The 17,415-nt window shown below is 45.9% G+C and overlaps 2 protein-coding genes across 6 annotated transcripts in view; both read right to left on the bottom strand.

The window, feature by feature from the left end:
- The window catches only part of LOC110356706 (TOG array regulator of axonemal microtubules protein 2-like), a 29,090-nt gene that overhangs the window by 4,631 nt on the left and 7,044 nt on the right, over positions 1-17,415 (bottom strand). For all 5 annotated transcript variants that reach the window (XM_065058708.1, XM_065058710.1, XM_065058707.1 and 2 more), the window contains exons 4-13: positions 16,628-16,781; positions 15,513-15,668; positions 13,284-13,425; positions 12,577-12,682; positions 10,566-10,801; positions 9,375-9,533; positions 4,593-4,710; positions 3,557-3,660; positions 1,977-2,202; positions 572-788 (exon numbers count right to left, since the gene is read on the bottom strand). In XM_065058708.1, coding sequence (XP_064914780.1) covers positions 572-788; positions 1,977-2,202; positions 3,557-3,660; positions 4,593-4,710; positions 9,375-9,533; positions 10,566-10,801; positions 12,577-12,682; positions 13,284-13,425; positions 15,513-15,668; positions 16,628-16,781 — 1,618 coding nt within the window. The remainder of the gene's footprint in view (positions 1-571; positions 789-1,976; positions 2,203-3,556; positions 3,661-4,592; positions 4,711-9,374; positions 9,534-10,565; positions 10,802-12,576; positions 12,683-13,283; positions 13,426-15,512; positions 15,669-16,627; positions 16,782-17,415) is intronic.
- LOC135579148 (uncharacterized) lies at positions 7,169-9,368 on the bottom strand. The gene is made up of 2 exons (XM_065058713.1): positions 8,178-9,368; positions 7,169-7,735 (listed from the first exon to the last, which is right to left on the bottom strand). The coding sequence occupies exons 1-2, from the start codon at positions 8,518-8,520 to the stop codon at positions 7,329-7,331; spliced, it is 750 nt and encodes a 249-aa protein (XP_064914785.1). The 5' UTR covers positions 8,521-9,368; the 3' UTR covers positions 7,169-7,328.

Below are 17,415 nucleotides of genomic sequence, written 5' to 3'. Positions count from 1 at the left end.
ATAGCAATCTTATCCCATGCAGAACAACGTTTGGAACAAGCCATCATTTACAGCTCGATTTATACTTGTTTATTCTAAAGAAGTGGGAAAGAAGCCCAGCAAGAGCAAAGAGCCTCCACCACACTTCCCCCTATGTGTTTCAAGGAAAAAGCACATTCCTTTCATCTTGTTTTAGTGGTTGTAAACTTAACAGAGTGCACATGTTAGAAATCCAATTCAATAAAAACCGTATGCATGCAGTTTCCCAGGAAAAACAGGGGAAAACCAGTCATGACAGGTGCTAGTCACTTCCCTCATGCTCTTATAGTGGGAACTTAAAATAATCCCTGGAATGTCCTCTCTGTAATAATCAGACCTATGACCCAGGTGATGAGCAGCGTCCATTCAGCTACACATCCCAACATGATACAACCGATTGGGATAAAAAGAACGCAGGCAGGACTTCATACACATCTTGCAGCAGCTGGATGTTCCCACAGACAACAACAGCCATCCACAGCCTTAGTGCTCACTTGGCTCTGAGATGGAGGAGCCGCAGCTGGGGAGAGTCAGTGTCAGAGGTCAGCCTTACCTAGGTGATCTATGCATGCTTTCAGCACATTCACAGCTGCAGCATAAATCCCCAAGTGCTTTGAGTTCAGGTTCTCAGTGACTGCTACTACCAGAGAGGTCAGGACTGGGTACAAGGCATCTCTGAGTATGGCTGTCATTGAAGCCAGTGCCTCCAGTGCCTGCTGGTTCACTTTCTTGTTGCAATCCTGAAGTCTCAGGACAAAAACATCAAAAATCTGTTAAGAAAACAAAGGACATGAAATCTGGATTAAAATGGCTTTGTTTCAAGGAGAGATGTAGAAACAAGAACCCAGAAATGTAGAACGTGATGTTTTCTGTTAGGTCAGCACTCACTAGCACAATTTCACTGTTTTCCTATGGAATACTCACTTTAGTGGTTGCACCTAATGGTGGTTGGAAAGATTTTCATATTTTATTAAGAGGTTTGAGTGGGGACAGGATAGTTCATATGGTGTTTCTCTTTACATTATTTACATTATTATTTACAGAAATCATCGCTATAAATCATTAAATTATTCCCATTTTAATACAATATCTTTGCTGCAGAGGTATGAAAACAGGTATTTATGATACCCATTTTTCCATAAAGTTGCCTCAAGCACTGAGGGCAGTATTGATTTTGCCAAAACTGTGGCTGGATGGGATCCAAGTTTTGTTTTTATCTGTCTCAGAACCTGCATCTGGAGGAGTGCAGGGCTCTGATGAACTTTTCAGTATCCAGACCATTTGTCTAGCTAACAGGTAGACTTCTGAAGTTTAATGTGTTGTGCAGTTCTCATTAGAGCAGGTTCAGTCCCTTGGCAGCCACATTATCAGGCACCATTTGCTGGAAAAGGGGAAAAAAAACCCAGCTGCTGGGAGGAAAAGGAAGAGATCTATCTCTAGCCATTGTTTCCTCTTTCCAAAGAGAAAAAAGGACCCACAGGAAGGGTGAGAATGGTCCCAATCAGGAAAGGGATGAGGATAGAAGTAAATAGGCAGAGTTGTGTCTGCAATAGAAGAGAAAGTTTACAGGAGTATCCTTTAATTTTTATTTTTTTTAATCCACACAGCCTGATACTTCTTCTCCACCCCAACCCATTTCTCTTCTAGAGAATAATTTCCAGCCTTTCAGTGACTGTATTTCCTTTATTTTAACCTAACTGGTAGTAAGATACAGCAAAAGCTACAGCAACAGGAAATTCTGTCTCATGAACAGCACCAACAGATGCCTGCCAGAGAAATACATTTGGACTGAAATTACTTTCCTGATGCCTGGAGTTGAATGAAAATATTCGGGGTAAGAAGAGACCAGCCTGTCCCAGACAGCTAGTATGTAACGTGAGACACACTGTTTTAACTTCACTGGTACAGGCTTGGGAAGGGACCTAACAGGAAAGGAGCGATGGAGATGCCCTACCTACCTGGGAAATGTTAGTGGAGATGAGCTGGGGGTTGTTTTTGCAGTGATCTAGGAGGAGCATCACTCCCTCCATTCTTGTCTGAAAGTCCTCAGCTGTCAGGAGCTTGCAAAGCTCCTGGCGCTGTTCAGTCTCTTCCTGTGATGGGCGACGGGCTGTCTGACGGACTGTCTGACGGGCCTTCTGACGGGCTGTCTGAGAGGGTGGCATGGGTACATCAGAGACAGACCTTAAAATGGAAAATAAAAACAAAGTTAGACCTTTTGGTGATAATATCTCCCTTCAGCTAATTGTGAGGAATGTAACTTGAGAAGACTTCCTAATGATGTGATTTCAGCTAGGTCTTTATCTGAAAAGCAGCTTTGATCTCATTACAATCATTACAGGAGACAATCTTGACTTAACATTATCACTAGTGCTTACTCGGGAAAACCAAGGCACCAAAGATGGGATGCATCTCATGTATCTTCAGGTGTCTTCCCAGGTACTCATCCAGCATCCCTATGTGGGGAAAAGTAGGCACTACAAAGTTTAAATGCCTCATCTTATGGCAGGTGTCTGTATTATAAGGAAATTAATTGTCCTGGAGAAGTGCCTCTACAACAGATATGGGAATCTGGATAAATAGCTCAGATGCATCTGAACAGATGAATCCTACCCAGACAGATCAAGGGGCAAAGCTGAAGGGATCCAGAGGATCAGTAACAGAGGCAAAAACTGAAGCCAGCCATCCCGCTACTGCGCTTACATTATTGATTCCTTAGTGCCTGGATCCACAGCTTGACAAACCCAATGGGAACAATTCTCTTGGAACAGCCTCTCTCTGCCATGGGCACGAGCAGCTCCTAACCCCACTACTGAGGTGTGTGGTCATCTTCCTGCCACTGCTGAGCACAACAGAGCTAAATAAATCCACTCTGTTATCAGAGAAGAGCAGGTACAAGTAGCTCTCTCGCTGGCATGGGGAGACAGCAAGGACCAAACTCCTATCTTGAGTGCTGACTGAGGCACAAGGGAAAAAAACATGCTGTCCATCAACCAACCAATAATGGGTCTCAATGACATGAATAGCTACAGAGTCCACACTGGTATGTCTATTGACCAGAACTGCCAGTACTGTTTGTGAGTCAGAAAGCAATGACTCAGCCAGGCCAAACAAAATGCATAGGAAGTGCTATTTTTGGGAATGGCATCTTGGTTCTAGAATGGGACTTCTCATCAAATCACCCATCTCAAAAAGACTCCACTGAGATAGGAATACCCTGATTGAAATTGCTTGTCCCAAACCAAACAGCAGAGAAATGCCCCTCTCGCAGCCTCCACAACACTGTCCTCGCCACCGCACTGGATTTTCTGAACTAAAACTGGTGGGTGTCTCTTCCTCTCTCTCAATTTTTGTGGAAAACCCTCCAGAGAAGTTGTGTTCAGCCTAATGCAGAAGCAGACATTTTTGATCACAGAATATTTGTGGGGCAAGGAAACAATCTCTGGTACACCTTGTCTCCACCAGAAAGATTTTTTTGAGGAAGAGACATGCAAAGCTTGCCATGTGCTTTGTCAGATATAACAGAAGTGCTCAGTACCCTCCATTAGAAGGCAAGTTGTCCTGGGGCATCATCAAGCCATTCTTCTTAGACTTCTTGTGCTCCTTGGCAGATGGAGGTTCACATTGATGGTCTTCTGTCCCCTACACAAATACATAAAAAACCATGAATCTGTAGAAGATAAAAGAGGAAATTACTTGTTTAAAACACAAATTATAACCAGGAAGGGTCACTGCTACCAAGAAAGGCTTAGGAAAACATTTCCTAACTTAGAGAGGGAGATGGGCCAGAGATCCAGTGATGTCTACTATTTGTTTTCAATAACATAAGGTAGGTTATAGGTGCTACCATAATGGGCAGCAATATAAAATTCGGAATTCATTAGTCTTGTGCGCAAATGGGAATAATGCAAACTGGTAAGGAAACAAACCGGTGGGAAACATTTGGACTTTCTGTAGGGTGGCCCATTGTGTTGGGAGTTTATTTGGTTTATGCTCATTCTCCCTATCCCCACACAAAGGCACATTCCTGTCTAGAACTTAAATGGAAAGGAATGAAACAAACAGGGATGATTTTCCATGGGATGCTGAATTCATGAAGCTTCTTCCAGCTTCAGAGAGCATGACAGCAGGGCAGTGTTCCCAGAATACACACAATATGTGTACTAATTATGATTGCCTTGTGCATCTTTTCTATATTTGGAATTTTTTTTGGCACTAATACTTCATCTGTTGCAAAGACTCTACTACCTTCAGCAGCACTATTCTCACTTCCTTGCTTTATTGGGGGGTGTGGGGAGTAGCATTGGGCTTTTTAATGCTTGATGGTAAAACCATTTTCTCCTACTTTCCTTTCCTGTTTGTGGCTGATATTCAAAATACACCCACTTTCTTTCTAACTATACTAGTTCATTCACTGTCTGAAGATAAAAAGGCTAAGGATCAACAGCTCATTCCCAGGAGCAAAATGATTCAGCAGAAGAAGAATGAGGTGAAGAAGGATTAGGTATGTTTAATCTCATATTAGCAATCTCAGTACCAGCATAAAGAAGACATTTCTCCTGCCAAGCACTTACTTTCTGCTTAATCATTGCCATAACAGCTTCCAAGTCACGTGAGGGGACAGACTTTTTCAAATAACTATCAAATTTTGGATGACTCATCAATAAATTCAGCATCTTCCGTCCATAACATCTAACACAGGAAAAAGAGAAATTAATACAGACTACTACTGCCTTTTCTCCTTGTGAATAAACGGAGGAAAAGCGTTAATAAACTGGTATTTTAAACTCAGCACGTGTAATACCTGCATGAGGAGGTATTACCTCTTCAGCAAAGAGATTTACCTCCTCTTACTGCCACTGCACAATGCTACCAGCTGAACACAAGAGGAGAACATGGGGTAACAGGAAAATACTATTTCACTCTGAAACTGAGGGTATGCTTCTGTGGAAGCGAAAGATCCCGTGGGACAAGTGAAGACCACCTCCTGCTTGCATGTCATGGCTTATTTGCAGTGTCTTGCTGCCATTGCACAATAATTTACTTCCCCTTAACTGACAGAGAAGCTAGGACAGATGACCTCATGCTTACTATTTATTATTCTATACTACATGTATGCACACAGGGAGCTAATTGATCATGTGTTCTTCGCATCTATTAATCAGAATTTAATTAATAATCAGACTAATGGTTTGGTTTGGTTTTTGGTTAGTTGTTTTGGTTTTGCTACTATGAAACTTCAGCTACTGTGAAGAGGGAATTTGGAGGTCATTCAGCCACAGACAACAACATTATACAATGATTGGGAAGAAAAATTTGGGACTACAATAGGCAATTAAATCTGCAGAAGGGATTTAGAAAGGCTGAGTACATCGCTTGAAAACAGCTGGATTATTTCTAGGACAGCCTTAACCTTCCCATTCAGTGACGAACAGTGGCCAATGCTTCAGCTTTGCATTGCACACATAAGACGAAACAGAATTGTTTGACTGACTAATCTGAGCTCAGCTGATCTGAATAAAGCCTGGAAATAGTAGAACAGTGCTCAGCTGGAGCATCCAGTCTTCCCCCTTGATGGCAGAAGCAGTTCAGCCATGCTCTTAGCTAGGACATGGCAGGAATAGAAAAGTCAAACTGGTGGAGCAACTTGACCGAGGATGGGCAATGGAAAGGGAAGTGGTGAGGGAGAGACAATGTCCCCATGCTGTTGCCAGCTCTCTCCTCTCACTCACCTCTCTAGCAGTGGCTGCTTTCCCACCTGGCATCCATCTGCTTGATGTAAGGATGTTCTGCATGCCATTGCCTCTATAAGCCTTTGTGATGGTAAGGGAATGGGCTTAGATCACTAGCCTCTCGTCCCTAAAGCACCTACCAGGCTTTGTTGAACTCCAGCCAAGTCCCCACGTAGTCACTTTGCACACGGACAAAACCTGCTTTTCTCAAGCCCATCTTTTTTTTCTGCTTTCCGCCTTTCCCCTACTAGCCCTTTGGCCCAGGTTCTACTGTGCTGTCGGGAGTTTTTTGGCTGTTTGGTGTGAACAAGCCAGCGCTTGATGTGGCTGAGGTGCACTAGGACCGCACGGAAGTAAACAGAAGCTGGTCTGTCTTCCCGCCTAAAGCTGCATGAGGGGCACTGTCATCCCTGCGCGTGAACAGCTCGTGGGCAGTGCCCCGCAGCGAATCACCATAGGCGGGGGACACGTGACTGCAGAGAGTAACCAATCGTTGCCTGTGTTTGTCGCGTGGCCACTACGCAAAGAGTATATAAGGGTTGTTAAAACGTGTATTCGGGGACATTGCCATTCAGTGTTGTTAAGAGTTCGTTAAAGGGTATTGATGTTAAATTCAAATTGAATTAGACTCATTACTCTCGCCGGCCGCCCCTTGTGCTCAAAGAGGATCTGCCGGCAGTTTTGCATTCTCCACATTGTCTCAGGACACTGTGCTCTCTGGATACTTGGTGCTCTCCAGCTCCCACACAGTTAATTTCGGGCTCACGGTCATTTTTTGAAGTTCAGCAGAGCTCCCACCCTGCAGCTCTGCGTCTCTGCCTGCTGAAGGTACTTCAGGCTCTCCCTGCCATGGCTAGGAAGGGGGATGGAGGGAGTGGAGGCAGACACGCACCCTTCCTTAGTGTCCCATCATTCTTGTCACAGATAAGAGACAAATCAGGACCTGTTCAGACTCCAGTGAAACCAACAGAGCTAATGTCAGGGATACAGTCGGCCCTGTATCTGCAAGGCTGAAATCAAATACATTAGCCTTTTATTGGTTATCCTGTTTACAAAAATGGTTTGCATCTGCCTTCTGCTGCCCACCACGGCAAACCCAAAACAACTGCAACTTCTATCCGTCCTGAAAAAGCAATCAGGTGGATGTGGTCTGGACTCCATTACCCGTGGCCAGAAGGCCGTTCCCTTCACCTACCCCTGGGCAGACCCATGGGAGATAATGAAGCTGCACAGGAGCCCCTGAACTCTCAAAATATTATTAGAGATCACCCTGTAGAAGGACGTGGCTGTATAACTCAAAAGCTGAGAGAACCTAGAGCAAAAACCAGCAAACATCTATTTCTGTCTAAACCAGACAGAGATTATATAAAACGCCACAAAGACACTGGTCTGTCTGCAACAGTAACTATTATACCATGTACACAGAAACATGGATTTTACTAACTGTAGAAGGACATGCTCGACCGGGTGAGACACATTTAGTTGCTCTGACTCGTTGGTGTGTTCTCAGTCAGAAAACACAGCAGGAGCCACTAGAGAGCACAGAAACTATTCTCCTATTGATACAGACTGAGGACGTCAAGTCTGCAGGATGCATGTTGCAGAAACAGCCTGAAGCACAATGTCCAGCTGAGCACTTCCTTGGCTCAGCTGCTTCCCTGGGCTCACACTGCAGAAAAAGATCTCAGAGCTCTGCCTACTGGAAATAAACTGAAGATCCACTACACATGCTTGGCTTGGTTTCCTTATTTTATATCCTTTGCTCTCTGACATCAGCTCCATGTTATCCTCATCACTGGCATCATAGTCTGTGTCATTTTCCCCATGCGCCTGCTCTCCATCACTTAACATGCTGGTCTCTGAGGAAACAGGTCTGTTCTGGGTGGCAGACATGGTCTTGGAGGTTACCCGGAGCTTCTGGGAAGCTGATCCAGAATCTACTGACTTCAGGGTAACCCCCGTGGGGTCATCGCAGTCAGTCAGGCCTGCAAAGCAGAAACACAAAGCATAATAGAAGCAGCACTGCAAATAGAAAGCACCTGAAGGTAGATATTTCATTGGACAGATTTATTGGAGGCTTCTAAATAACGGCACAGGGAAACACGCTCATGCTGGCAGCCACTTGAAGCAGGCCAGTGGACAACACTTACGCACTCCCACAGAGCCACCAGAGGAGCACCCTGGTCCTCTGGGCTCCTGTCCAATAACAGAGAGCCCACGGACCTGTGCATACCCAGAATTATTCACCTGCACATTCACCCTCCAGCTCCTCTCCCTGCCTCACAGTTGTACACCCCTACAGCAACAGGGAAGGTTATTGCAGGGGGCACATGCAGGGAACAACTGTTCCCTGGGAATGTGCACTAGCTTTCTAGGCTGGGAAAAGACCCCTCTTCCCACAGGAGAGCAGGCAGGTTCCCGCCTTACCTCTGTATGAGGCTGACAGACCCTCAGACATCATCTTCGTCTTCAGCTTGTCTTTGATCTGGATGGTACCCGAGTCAGCGCTGCTTGCCTCCCTCTCTTGGGGGTCCTGGGTCAAGGCTTGGTGAGAAAGGTGGGGGTGGTCACCTCCTTGCCCAGTGCTGAAGTCTTGCACATCAGCCTCACTGGCCCAGTCATCCAGGGGAGGGAGGGCATTTGGTTTCCTCCCATCGCCATCCCCATCCTCATTCAAGAACCTCTGCTGCTTCTTCATCTCGATTGTTAATATGGACTGAAAAGAAGCTGCAGAGCAGGTAGAAAGAAAGAAGTGTGTCCGGGGTTTCATTTTGTTTTCTTGTCCCCAATGTAACTAAGGGTAGTAATGGTTTCTAGAAAAAGGAAAGCTGTTGCTGCCGTTAATACAAAGAGTGTGTCTACACAGACACTACCTGCCAAGAAGGATGCAGCCACCCAGGCTTCTGGCTGTGCAGAGTGTCTGTGCCTGGCTTTAGTACCAGAGAATGGTATGGGAGGCACCTGTGTACGATGTAACCAGGTCAATGACTTACTGTGCCTAGTGGCAGAGCTTAAGGAAGAGGTGGAGAGACTAAGGAGCATTAGGAAGAGTGAAGAAGAAATTGACTGGTGGGGTCAAACTCTTTTGACTCCTAAGGGTGTGCAACAGGAGATGGCAAAGCCTTGTCCCTCCTGCCATAAGGCAGATAGAGCAGATCTAATTGATGGGGGGATATGGAAATAGGTCCCTGATCGGAGAGGTAAAAGAACCCTCTCTTGAACCCCATCACCACCCTTGGTGCCCTTAACAAATAGATATGAGGCCCTGGACCCTGAAAATCAGGCAGAGGACAGCCAAGAAGATCCACCTGGAGAGCCCCCTGGATGGACCTCATCTACAAAAAGGGTTACAACTGCAGCTGTAAGAAGAAAAAGAAAAAGAAGAGTGGTAGTAGTTGGTGACTCCCTTCTGAGGGGAACAGAGGGCCCTATATGTCGCCCTATATGAATAAAGAATCATTCAAGTCACAGGAATTTGTCAATGGTCCCTCTTGCTGGACAATCTTATCTTACCCAGTACAGTCATCTCCCCAGACGTCATCCACCACTCTTTTGTGGTTTTATCATTTATAGCCAGACATCAAACAGTTTTCACATTTTAGGAGGTGAAATGAAGATCATCACCTTGTGTCCTGATGACAGTCCAGAGCAAGATTCACCAGCATGCACACCAGCACCTCAGTACTGGTAGGTATGCCTGAAAGGAGCTTCTTGGCTCCAATTCGCTCCATCGCAGTCAGGAGGTGTTCGGCCGCAGTCTTGCGCACCAGGACATTGCGGTGTCTGCAAACAAGGAAACAAAGACTGGGGCAGGGGGAAAAAGAGGGCCAGAAGCACAGGCCTCGGTCACAGCATGGTCCCTGTCATTGCTGGGGAAAGGACACACAAGTTCTTACTGCCATTTTAGCCACCTGTAGATGATTTGTCCTCAGATAAACACAAAATTGGCACTGTACAGAGAGGCTACCTGCAAGTAAGAGGAAGGAATTCTACCTCCCTGGACTATTTGATACTCAATTTCTTTCCTGAAATTTAGTCTGGGAAAGAGGGAAATGAAAGACAATTCTTGCTGACTCATCAGAGGGCTCCGCTACACAAACAGAACTGCAGCAGTCCTGGGGGTTATTCCACCTGTTTATCTCCAAATCTGCAGAGGGAAATTTTTCACAATGAGAACAATCAGTCATTGGAATAATCTCCCCAGGGAAGTGAGCTTCAGCTGGACAGGGTGCTGAGCCACCTTGTCTAGACTGCACTTCTGCCAAGAAAGGTTGGACCAGATGGTCCAGGTGGTCCCTTCCAATCTGGTACTCTGTGATTCTATGATTTAAGGCAGCATTTGCTTCAGTTATCCCATGGGAGTCAGCCTGTGAAGGCACCTATAAAGCTGCTCACTATCTCAAGGCTGACTTGCAACATCAATTTGAATAGAAAGTAGAGATCTCAAGGACATGACAGTCAGACAGAGCCCCCTTAGTAGGAGCTGCGCCTGCTGAGCCGCACCCAGCATGTTCTCCCCAGTGTGCTCCATGTGTTAGCAATTAGCCTCCTTATTTCTCAAGTTAATGGCATAATGATGATGCATGGCTTTTCTCAGTGCCTCTGTGGTTAGCGTTGTGAAATACCAAAAGGCGCTCACTTGCAGATGCAAGAGGAAGGGAGAGAGGATTATGATCAGAGAATCTAATCACCGAGTTCACAGAAGATGCAGGAGAAAGGACCCTTCCCTCCCATCCATTCCCTTCTGCCTCCCATCCCTTCCTCCTACCGACACAATTCAAGGTGAAGGACAGCACTAAGAAAAGAACGACGTACTGGACTCCACTGGCCATGAGAGCAGCCATTGCTCGTGCAGGAGTCACACTCCCCACCATGAGCCCCAGGGACTGATTGGCTGCTCTCTGAATGAAGTCGCTGGAGTCCCCCATCTTCCGCAGCAAGACCTGAGCAATCTCATCCACTTCATTGTCCATGTCCTTCTTCATGGTCCTGAAGGGCTCTCCAAGAGTGTTGATTGCACAGCAACACACCTTTGAGCGGAGATTGTTCACCTGGGGAAGTCATGAGGGGAAATGTAAGAACCACCCTGTAGAGAAAATCATTTCACCAGATGAAAGTCCCATAAAACAACATGACTTCTCACCATGTCCAGATGGAACATAAGAGCACAGTAAGAGCAGAAGACCACAAGCACAGGAGCACACTTACTCTGACGCCAACTTCTTCTCTGGCCTCAGGCCCACTTATACAATTTTAATGAGACTGAAGGCTTTAAAATATTGTTTAATCTAGAACTAAGTGTGCTACTCAACCCAGAATGTGCACTGCTTTGATTTTAGGCCTTAAAAAAAAAAAAGTCAATGGCTGTTTTTAAACTATAAAGGCACAATTCATAAAGACAAGACAGAGGAAAAGTAGTACTTTCCTCCTGTCCAAAATCGTAGCACTGGCAGTTTGAGCACTCAACGAGGAAATTGAAAATACAGGCTCAAGTCTACAATCAGGCTAATATGCAGCATGGACTTGGAGTCCATCTGCTGCTCTGCCTGGTCAGGAGAACCCCAGCTGTTGGACTCTAGGTACTCAAGGATTTTGGAGGTCGCATACAATTACAGCTGCAACCCGTGGGGTTTTGCAGCATTCAGGGCTGTTCTTGGGTGACTCCTGCTTCCAAAAGTCTCTCCCATAAGGGTAAGGAAGAAATAACTGAGAGTCACGTGCTTCAGTTGAAAAATACTTTGAAGGACAGACCAGTACTTCTTTCTGCCAGAATTAGTTGTGCCTCTTAATAAGAGAAAACCGCATAAGTGCTAGAAGTGCTTGTGAAAGCAAAATCTGGGACTGGAGTGAAACAAAAGCTGAAAGATGTCTCTGTGCATGATTGCAGAACAGGGAGGAGGAAATTTCCTCAGGAATATAAAAGTGATATAAAAATCAGATGAGCTAACCTGAAAGGGCTTCTCGTCCTAAGCCTGATCTCACAGGGGTAGAATCTGAGTCCTGCATATCTAAACAGAAGGGTTTAAAGAGTGCAACAACACAAGGGACATTCAAGCCTCCAATGTCATTAAATATTGGACAAGAGGAGTTGCTTTCATGGAAATGAGCTGTCCTACTGTCTTCTGCAAGGAAAGGAAAATGTAATATATTTGGCAATCATGTAGTTAGAGTACAAGTCTGTGGCCTGAACTGGCTGCTAAGTGCCAAGTTGGAAATACAGCCACAGGGGAATTAATTAGCTTAGGATGAGACCTCTCTGTTCACTGAGAGATGAGACAGTGAAGCTGTGTGTGACTGCCCTGCTCACCCCACAGCCAGGCTGCTCTAAGCACCCAGTTGCTGCTGTGCAAAATTCCACAGGCGCACAGAGTCAACAGTTCAGTGGAAAGGGCAAATTACCAAAAAGGAAGCAGAAAGGAAGGAGGAGAAAACATCATCAGGAAACACAGGAAAATAAATACCTGCAGTCACTCACCCGGGTTGCTGAGGAGGAGGAAGAAGTGGGAGGAAGCTGGGAGGCAAAAGCTGCAGTGTTTAATTACAGCTTGGGCAGAGACTTGGGCTGTGGCAAATCACCTGCAGTTTCTGCATTTGTATATTGCATGAGAATGACACCTACCTCAAAGAGAAGAGACACAGATGCCCTACATGCCTGTAAATACAGCTATATGTGCAGACAGATCATAGAGATAGTTGACATAGCCCTTAGAAAAACAGGGAATAAAATAGTGATGAAGGCAGACACCCACGTAAATGAAGAAGCACATATCAACTCTATGCTACATGTACGAGGTACATAGGACACAATTGAACATAACATTCTTACCTCTTTGATAACTACCAAGGAAACATCATGAAGTGTAGAAAGAAGGACTTCTGAGTGGGAGATAGCCAGGCGTCTGATGCTGATGAGTCCCTTCACTTTCTCCTCCCTGAAAGGCATTACCAAAAAGATTGACTTTTCTCACCACCCAAGAACTTTGCAGCACCCTCTGAAATTACCAGGGTGTCGGCTCAAACAAGCACAGGGAGGTGCTTCTTATACAGCACTTAATTAAATTGTGGACTCGTTGCTACAGGATGAGGTCGTGTTCAAAAGCATACATAAATCCGAAAGGCAAATAGATGGTTTCAGAATGGCTGGGTTACTTGGCAGCTGCTAAACAAGACAGCCTTCCTGAAATCACTGGCACACAAAGTCTCTATGTCACTGCTTCCTAGAAGCTGGAAGACTGTGCCATGTTTCTGTTTCTTGCATGCTCCCTGTACCCTGTGTCTGAGAAACAGTCCCGTCTGGCTGTTACTGGGGCGTTTTCCCTCTTCACCATCCCCACAGGGCAGTGCTGGAGGGAGAGTCTTCACTGCCACTTCATAGCTTGAGTTTGCACTCTACAATCTAGTCTTGTTCCCCACAGCCTTGCCCTCCCCTTCCCTTGGGACATCTGGGCTGTCTGGGCTCAGAGGCACTAGAAAAAAGGTTCTAACTTACCTTTATACTGAGAGGGAGAAAGACTGAACAGGGGGCTTTCTTACCAGTCACCGCTGCTGAGCCATGTGAGCGCGTTGAGCAGCGCCTGCTGTGGGTTAGGGTCGGGTTTGGCTTCCTGGGCGTCCCTGCGCTCTGGCTCATCTCCCGCCTTGGAGGAGTCCAGAGCAATGGGCGGCAGTGAGTTCACTGTAAGGAGAGCGTCAGACATCAGCACTGCGTACCCCAGGGCGAGGCACCCTGCCACTGAGCAGATGGCAACCCAGTCCCCAGCCAAGATTACATATGCAAGCAAACTGGCATTGATTCAGTGGCTTCCCTGCTGTCTGGCTCATTTTTCCAGCACCCAACCATCTCCCATTCATGGCCAGTTGGGCATCAGCTCCTTGTGTGAACCTGAAAATTGCACACACAAAGACAGCTCCCACATCTGTATGGGTACCACAGCCAGCTTGCAGATTCGTAGTGCTGCAGGGCTTACGCTCACCAGGAGCCAGTGCTGCTCAGCAGGACTTGCTAACCCCAGGAGTAAGCTCCTGAGATGTGCACCAACCTCCCTGTATCATCTGCTGTGACCTGAGGCAGTGGGGACAGAGGGACCCTGTAACTTTCTGAGGAAACATCTCCAGCTGTCCCCAGCGAGCACCGAGCCTGAACAACCAAGTCCTGCTGGGCTTGGTCGAATCCACAAGGAGCAAGTGCCAGGGAATAGTGATACCTGACCTGCTGAGCCTGACAGCACCTCTGTTCCCATTTATCTCAACTATTCTGGACAGCAGGCAGCTAAGTGCACATGCATTTTAGCATACCATCGGGAAAGTAGGAGTTTATGGATTTCACTGTTTCCCGAGCGTGAGGAATATTTACTATTTCAGAGGTACCCATTGGCTGTATTTTGAAGATGCTGAGGTGAAATTTATTTGTCACCAAATGTACTTGTTTGCAAACTATGCAATGCCTAAGCTTTCTCTTGTGGAAAAAGGCAATTTCTAGTCTTGATAGTTGTGACCAAAAAAAAGCCTTCCAAATGTGAACTGAGAATAAAAATGTGTAAATATAGATGCAAATTGTTGGCAAACACAGTTTCTTGATGATAAATATACCAGGTATAAGAACAGTCAGATGACAAATGCATTTGTTATGAAACCTATTTATCATCGAAAGCATTGTAGGTCAAAAACTTCATGCATTTCCTGCAAAAGCTCATTTCCTAAAGTGTAGACGTAAACATCTGAGCTGTCTAAAAGTACTGAGTGTAAATACTACATAGAATCTATGCACTACTATGGACTCTGTAGTGTTTTTATGCTACCTTACGTGTTCTACGAAGTACGGAGGAACTGTAAAATCAAAAATATTCAGGTGGGTACTAATTTGGATGTTACCGATACCACTATCACTGACATCAGTGACATATGTACATATGCACAAGTATGTACATAGACACAACTATATTCGAGGTGAACGGAGAGCCATGTCAGGCTAGTTCTGGGCATTCAAAATATCATTCTTAGCTCACTTTTTCTTAACTCTTGGTGGTCAGCGTCATAACACAAGGTAGGCTACCCACAGAGGAGAGCTGAGAATCAGTATGCTCACTATCTGCTGCATATTTGTTGCAGGGAGTGAGCAGCCTGGGAGCACCAGCAGCCTCTCATGTACGTCTTCTGCTACAGAGAACCACTGTATTTGGGTGGGCTGACCAAAATACAGTCGGAAATACAAGTGCTGCTTGTTCCCAGTTTGCATTGCAGGCGGTGGGATGAGAGATGCTACAACTCATTAAGCACTTCTAGGTGCAATAGAATGAATGTATCACTTCTCTAATTTCCATGAAGAGACAGCCCTTGCTGCGATAGTAGAAAAACTGGCTGGAGAGCCAGACAGCAGCACAGGCTGAGTGCCAAGACAGTGAGTGGCTAACTGATCATGGTGGTACACATATGTGCACAGTGAGCACACCCTGCCAGACAGTACTGGAGCTCAGTCCTGCAGTTACAGCTGCTTCCCAGCACCAGTGTTATGTTTTGGACTATCAGTACTGGCAAAAGCTAGAGCTTAAGGCTTTACCCCTACTTTATGCAGCTCAGCTTCCCAGTGGATCTGTAAGCACCAACCGCTCCAGTATCACTGAGCTGGAGTGGATCCAAAGGAGGTTTGCTCTCAGTCCTCTGAACAGGCTTTGGACCTGAGATCTTACCTGTGCTTGAGGAGTGAGGCAGTTTGTGCTCCTTGTGCTAGGTGCTGGTGTGGGGGCTGCAGGGGAGCAGGCTCACCTGAGGGCTTGCGTGGGACTCTGCTGTCCTTGTTGATGACAGGGACGCTGGGAAGTGAGGGCCTGTTGAACCGCTTCCTCAAGGCAGTACCAGCGCTCTCTTTGCATGTATTGCTCATGCCGGGAACTGTCCCACTGACAGGCGGTGGGCCAAAGCCTACAGAGACCAAAGAGGACCTTGTAAGTGGAAAGTTCTGAACAGGGTGGCTGTGGGCTTGGAAAGGGCTAGAAGTCTTGCTGAAGCTGGGTAACATCTCTTTGTTATCCCAAACAACTCCAAGAATAACAGTGGCACACCAACATGGGACAATGATCACACAATGTGGTGATGCTTTCCGTAAGAAACGAGGGAAACTCAGTGCTGCGTTTCTTTTGCTTTCTTGTTCCAGAGGCTGGATAGGGAAGTTACATTCTAGAGGCTCCCACCTCAGCACTCCTCACTAGTACTTCACAAAATAATAGCAAGAAAAAGAGCAGAGAACCTTGCCCTACACCCTTGGGCTGAGTGCTGACACTTAAGTTTGCTGCTGCTGTGCTCAAGGTAGTGCGTGCGGCTGTACAATCAGAGCCTGTCAGCTGCAATTAAGTCAGCAACGCTGCTTGCTCATGTGTGTAAAACGTAAGCTCTGGCTAAGGGCTCTAGCACAGCTCTGTAGTGTGAGCTCCTCAGCAAGGAGTGGGGTGAGCAGGATAATCTGTCCTATCATGTGAGCAAGATATTTTGTGTTTTAATTAGAAACAGTTTGATTTTGTTTATTCCAGGGGCACCTTGGTTGAAAAGCCTTCTTTTGGACTCAGCCATTCACCTTTCCTGGAGGCTACTCTCAATTAGAGAGTCTGAATCCCCAGTGTAGTTTGCAAGACAGAATTATCCAGTCTGAAAGACTTCATAGGAGAAGTGGGGAAAGTGATTTACTGGGACTGACTCAGTATGGGCTGTGAGCAAGACACATCATGCCTCTGTATTTTTCTTTGAAAAGTGGAAATAAGTCCTGTTTAAGCTTCCACTCAGATGCAAGTTTAACAGCCTTCCAGTCCAATTTCATAGACATTTTCAACACTATGTAAGTAGCAAGCGAGCAAACAAAAACGTCCACAACTATTGCAACCACTTGCTTTTGTTGGCTGCATCCCCGGGGTCAATGTTCAGTGCAGGGAGCCGCAAGGACTTTTCTGTCTCTTCCTCCCTCTCCCTAAGCACAATCTTCCTCTCTCTCATTTGCTGTTGGTCTATTTTCATCCAAGCTGACTCGTACAAGACAACACGGATCTAGTTGCAATGGAAATAAATCATGGCACATGAAAAAAGATGCACAAACCACACACAACACCTCACCAGGAACACAGTGGTCGCATGTCCTCTTCTTTACTGCAGCTCCATATACATCTCAATAGTTTCAGAAGAATTCTTCCTTTCCTCATCTTGGCAGACAATTACAGCTAGTGATGTGTGACACTCCATTGCCATAACCTTCCACTGGTCCAAGGTGCTGTTTCTCAATCTATGTCAGGAAGCCCTGCTTGAACCAAGAGAGTCATAGCAGCGCTCCAAGACAGATTAAGAGCTCACCTTACCGTGAGCAGGGGGTTGAGTTCCTACAGGCTATGGCAGGGGAACAAAACCCATCTGCAATAACCAGCAATGAGAGGTAATTTGCTGTTTCTTAACATTCATGGCCAGTAATTGCAGCTGCTTCTCACTTCCTTGCTTCCGAATGACTCAGCTGCTCTCTGAGAACCCAGAGTCCAAAAAAGGAGTCACGTGAAAACAAGTTGGAGGAACATTGGTCTTATTGAATAGAAAAACTGTGAGTGAGATGGCTGTGAGATACAGCAAGAAGGGTAACTAAGGCAAAGCAAGGTCTTCTATTTTATTTTGCAGCCTTCCTTGCATTCAGCATTAG

This window comes from Columba livia, chromosome 3, assembly GCF_036013475.1.
Source record: "Columba livia isolate bColLiv1 breed racing homer chromosome 3, bColLiv1.pat.W.v2, whole genome shotgun sequence".
Classification (NCBI taxonomy): Eukaryota; Metazoa; Chordata; class Aves; order Columbiformes; family Columbidae; genus Columba; species Columba livia.
The sequence above is the reverse complement of the archived record's forward strand: the minus strand, read 5'-3'. Positions and strand labels throughout refer to the sequence as shown.

What these genes read in the sequence shown, in the direction of transcription:
- LOC135579148 (XM_065058713.1), bottom strand. Translation starts at nt 8,520, where the DNA reads ATGAAACCCCGGACACACTTCTTTCTTTCTACCTGCTCTGCAGCTTCT. An exon ending in TCTGTCAGCCTCATACAGAG is followed by an intron (nt 7,736 to 8,177) that starts GTAAGGCGGGAA and finishes TCTGCTTTGCAG; the next exon opens with GCCTGACTGACTGCGATGAC.